Source organism: Otolemur garnettii, unplaced genomic scaffold, assembly GCF_000181295.1.
Source record: "Otolemur garnettii isolate 467f Iridium unplaced genomic scaffold, OtoGar3 scaffold00004, whole genome shotgun sequence".
Classification (NCBI taxonomy): domain Eukaryota; kingdom Metazoa; phylum Chordata; class Mammalia; order Primates; family Galagidae; genus Otolemur; species Otolemur garnettii.
The window spans coordinates 30,977,817-30,981,671 of NW_003852399.1; the positions used below are offsets into that span (position 1 = coordinate 30,977,817).

At 36.2% G+C, this 3,855-nt stretch overlaps 1 protein-coding gene across 1 annotated transcript in view; it reads left to right on the forward strand.

Moving 5' to 3' along the window:
- Nucleotides 1-2,517, forward strand: part of CUNH8orf37 (chromosome unknown C8orf37 homolog) — a 25,045-nt gene extending 22,528 nt beyond the window's left edge. The window contains exon 6 of the mRNA XM_003782466.2: nt 2,204-2,517. Coding sequence (XP_003782514.1) covers nt 2,204-2,357 — 154 coding nt within the window. The 3' untranslated portion in view covers nt 2,358-2,517. The remainder of the gene's footprint in view (nt 1-2,203) is intronic.
- The last annotated feature ends 1,338 nt before the right edge of the window (nt 2,518-3,855 follow it).

Here is a 3,855-nt window from a genome sequence, read left to right on the forward strand (position 1 = left end):
GAACCCGCCACCTTAGGTGTATGTGGCTGGCGCCTTAGCCGCTTGAGCCACAGGCGCCGAGCCTAGTAGCCTGATTTTAAAAAAATATGTACTTTTATTTAAACAGGGACATCTAGAAGATTTATTACACTGTTAAATGTAAACAAGTAGTCATTTAAATAGTAGAAAATAGCATCTCAGTCCTCAAGATGCTTAGGAATATCTTTGGGAGATAAGAGAATAGAACTAAAGAATAAGACTGTCTTCACCATCAGGATGTAGACCACTGATATGATATTTGTTTTGTATGGCTTATTATCCAGCAGTACCTAGTCTATGGAACTCCTAGAGATGATAAGGCCCAGTTTTAAAAGGGAGGGACATCATGGGTTAACATTGTGTGGTAAATGTGATAGTGGAGGTAGGTTAAAAGAAAGAGGGGCTTAAAAGAAAGAGGGGCTCCACAGGGCAAGGTGGATGCACACCTCCTGGAGGTAGCAGGGAAGGCCTGTCAGAGTCTTTTGAATAATCGGGAGTTTGCCTAGCAAATAGATTGCCACTGGTATTCTTGTAGGAGGTATTTTTAAAGAGACAGGGACAAAACTACATGGCATGTTTGGGGAGTGATAGGTAGTTTGAATTGTGTAAAGTGTTGGATGCAAGTGCAAGAGATAGCAAGACGTGAAGTAGTACAGAGAGATCAAAAGGACACAGGGAAGCAATACTGAGGAATTTGGATTTAATTCTTCCTTACAGGCAGTAAATAACCAGTGAAGGATTTTTTTTTTAAGAGACAGAGTCTCACTATGTCACCCTTGGTAGAACTGGCAAGTTCGAATCCAGCCCAGGCCTCCCAAACAACAATGACAACTACACCAAAAAATAGCTGGGTGTTGTGCCAGGTGCCTGTAGCCCCAGCTACTTGGGAGGCTGAGGCAAGAGAATTGCTTAAGCCCAGGAGTTGGAGGTTGCTGTGAGTGTGATGTCACTGCACTTTACCCAGGGTGACAGCTTGAGGTTCTGTCTTAAAAAAAAACAAAAAAGAATCTTAAGATTCTTAAAAAGCATTTGAAATATAATCATTATATCCCTGGCTGTTCATAATTGCTATTCCTGAAATCTAAATTAAGGATTTAGTTCATTATGAAATGTTAAGTTTTTTAAATATATTGCAAAATGAATCAAGGACATTTTTCTTCAAATACTTAGTTTTGGTAATTTTTTTCTTTCTGCTAAAATTTATTCAGTTCTTTCCCAAGCTAAATCATTTAGGTAGTTAGAGACTTAGTTTCCTGAAATCAGACAGTTTGGCCTGGAAAATCTATTGGGTTTTGTTAGGTACTAACCTTCATTGTGCCTGACTTTTTATACCATACTCTATTGACTGTGGTGCCCTTTGAGCACTAGGGGGCACTCTAGAGCCTGCCTTCTTTGCAGTGATACCTGTTAAGTGGTTGGCACTGTATCTCTTTTTTTAGAATTGAAATTTCATCATTTCCCTTTGTATTTTTTATCATTTTATTTTAAATTTTTTGGGGTTTTTGCCACTAGATGCTTATATGAACGCAGTATACAGCTTATCATGAAAATCATAATTGATTTTTTATTAAACTTCTGTAATCGTTTTTTTAATAGCATTAAATCTAATAGTTATTATTTTTATGGTAGTTCTGCTCATTGATTTAATTATTTTAACATTAAAAATTATTTCAGAATATTTATTTTGTTGCTGATAATATAAGTAAATAAGCAGATCCCTGAAACAAATGAAAGATACAGTTGGAGTTCAACATATAGAAGTACATGTACTTTTTCTCTATCAATGAAATTAGTTAATTCATCAGAAGCCTATTATCTTTATGCCTCTTACATTCTCCCCACTTGCCATAACTGAGGTAGGAGAAGAACCACCATTCTTTCCACCCTGTCGTCATATTATGTCATTTCTGATAGGACAGATCAATAACTCTTCAGCCCTTTAAGTCATTGTGTTCTGTGACAGTCTTCATAAATAAGCCTGTAGCAGTACTATGAAAAGAACTGCATATCAAAGAAATACCATCAGAAAGAGAACGCAGAAGCCTATCTTCTTTTTGTAGTATGAGAGGAGAAAGGTTTGGAGTTCCAATATTGTAAAGATAAGAAAGGAGTTAGATTTTTCAGGGGAGAATCACTGAGCACTGAACAAAGCCACTGTACTAAAACCTGCCTGTTTTACTAATAGGAACAACATGCCAGAATTCCACAAATTAAAAGCAAAGTTGATAAAGAAGAAAGGAAGCCGGGCATATGCCTGCCAGTGTAGCTGGAGAACTATTGAAGAACTGACTGACCTTCAGACAGATCATCAGCTTCGATGGGTTTGTGGTAAACACTAAGCATAAGGATTTCACATTTGGACAGATGCATGCATGGGAACGGTCTCCGTTAATACTGTTTACCTAGCAAGATCATGCCCTCTGGGAAAAGACTGTGAATTTTATTTAATATAACCACACAAATTTTTGAAGACCAAATGGACTTGGGAAGATAATGTGTTATAATATTTTGGAATTATTCCTTTTTGATATTAGACATTTCACTTAGTAAGTAAGGTGATAAATATCCACACTCTTTGCTAAGTCTATATCCTGTTAAAAGGAAGTTTAATTATAGAGTCTTACACAAATATATAGCCTTTTCTTAGCAATTGCAGTATTGACTACTAATACATTTACCAAACATTCCTTATTTGTAGTAGTGAAAGTGGATAAAGCCAACCAGGGCAGAGAAGTCATTTAGGAATGTTTACAACACCTCCTCCAGTCTAATCTGTTATTGCCAGAGATCGTACTTTGGACATGACAGACATCAGTGATCATTGGTAACTTAAGAGTTTTCAGGAGTACAAGTATGTTGTAAAGCACTGCCTTATATCTGATCATACCTCACCAACTCAAAGCAATGTTATGCACAACAATGAGTGTATGTTATCAGTTTTAGATTATTCCTCCTCCTTTTGTTCCTTTAGATACCAAAAGTTTAGTTTGCTACTTTAATAAATATTCATTTATATATTAAAAAAGTTGTGATGTACCTAAAATCACAAAAATCATAATCAGACAAGTCATTGTTGGATTGTCTGAGTACTTCCTAGCCTTTAATGCCTAAAGTGCCGTCAAGTGAACAACAAGTAAGATAATTCTTCAGGTAGCCTGTGGATTTTCCTGGTAGGATCAAGTTGGCATATCGTTTATTAGATGAGTACATAAAAAGAGAAATAAAGCATAACTGAATCAGTAGGACCTGATGGATTCCTTCTTGACATCACTGAGACTTGAGGAACCAGACAACAGCAGCACATTTGGGAAATCAGTTACCTCAAAATTCCAGTGCCCATTGAGAGATTCTGGGGACTCTCCAGTCTGCAAGAAACTCTTTGCCACTATATCTACTGTCTAGTTTAAATGTGTGACACAAAGCACACTAAGAGGGAATAATTGAAACAGAGTTATGATCTGCTTGGTCATAGGCTAACTTCATTCCAGCCATCCTACTAAAGCAAGGAAGACATGATCATTAAAATCCTTTTCCTAACCATGGTGTATTTGCATTCTTACAAACTTACTATAGCATTGCAGCAGAACAGATCTCATAGTGGCTCACACTTATCTATTGAGGATATGCTTACAGATTTTATCTTTCAATGAAAGCTTTTACTCCCTAATGTTATATCTTTATGTAATTGTGTCAGAAATATAGAGGAATTTGAATTGAAGTCAACTATTTCAAAAAATAACAGAGCAATAATATCCACACGTTTAGAACATAGTAGAATTTGGCACATTAATTGTAAGGGTGAAAGTTTCCTTTTATTCCAGTGAGCAAATATCATTA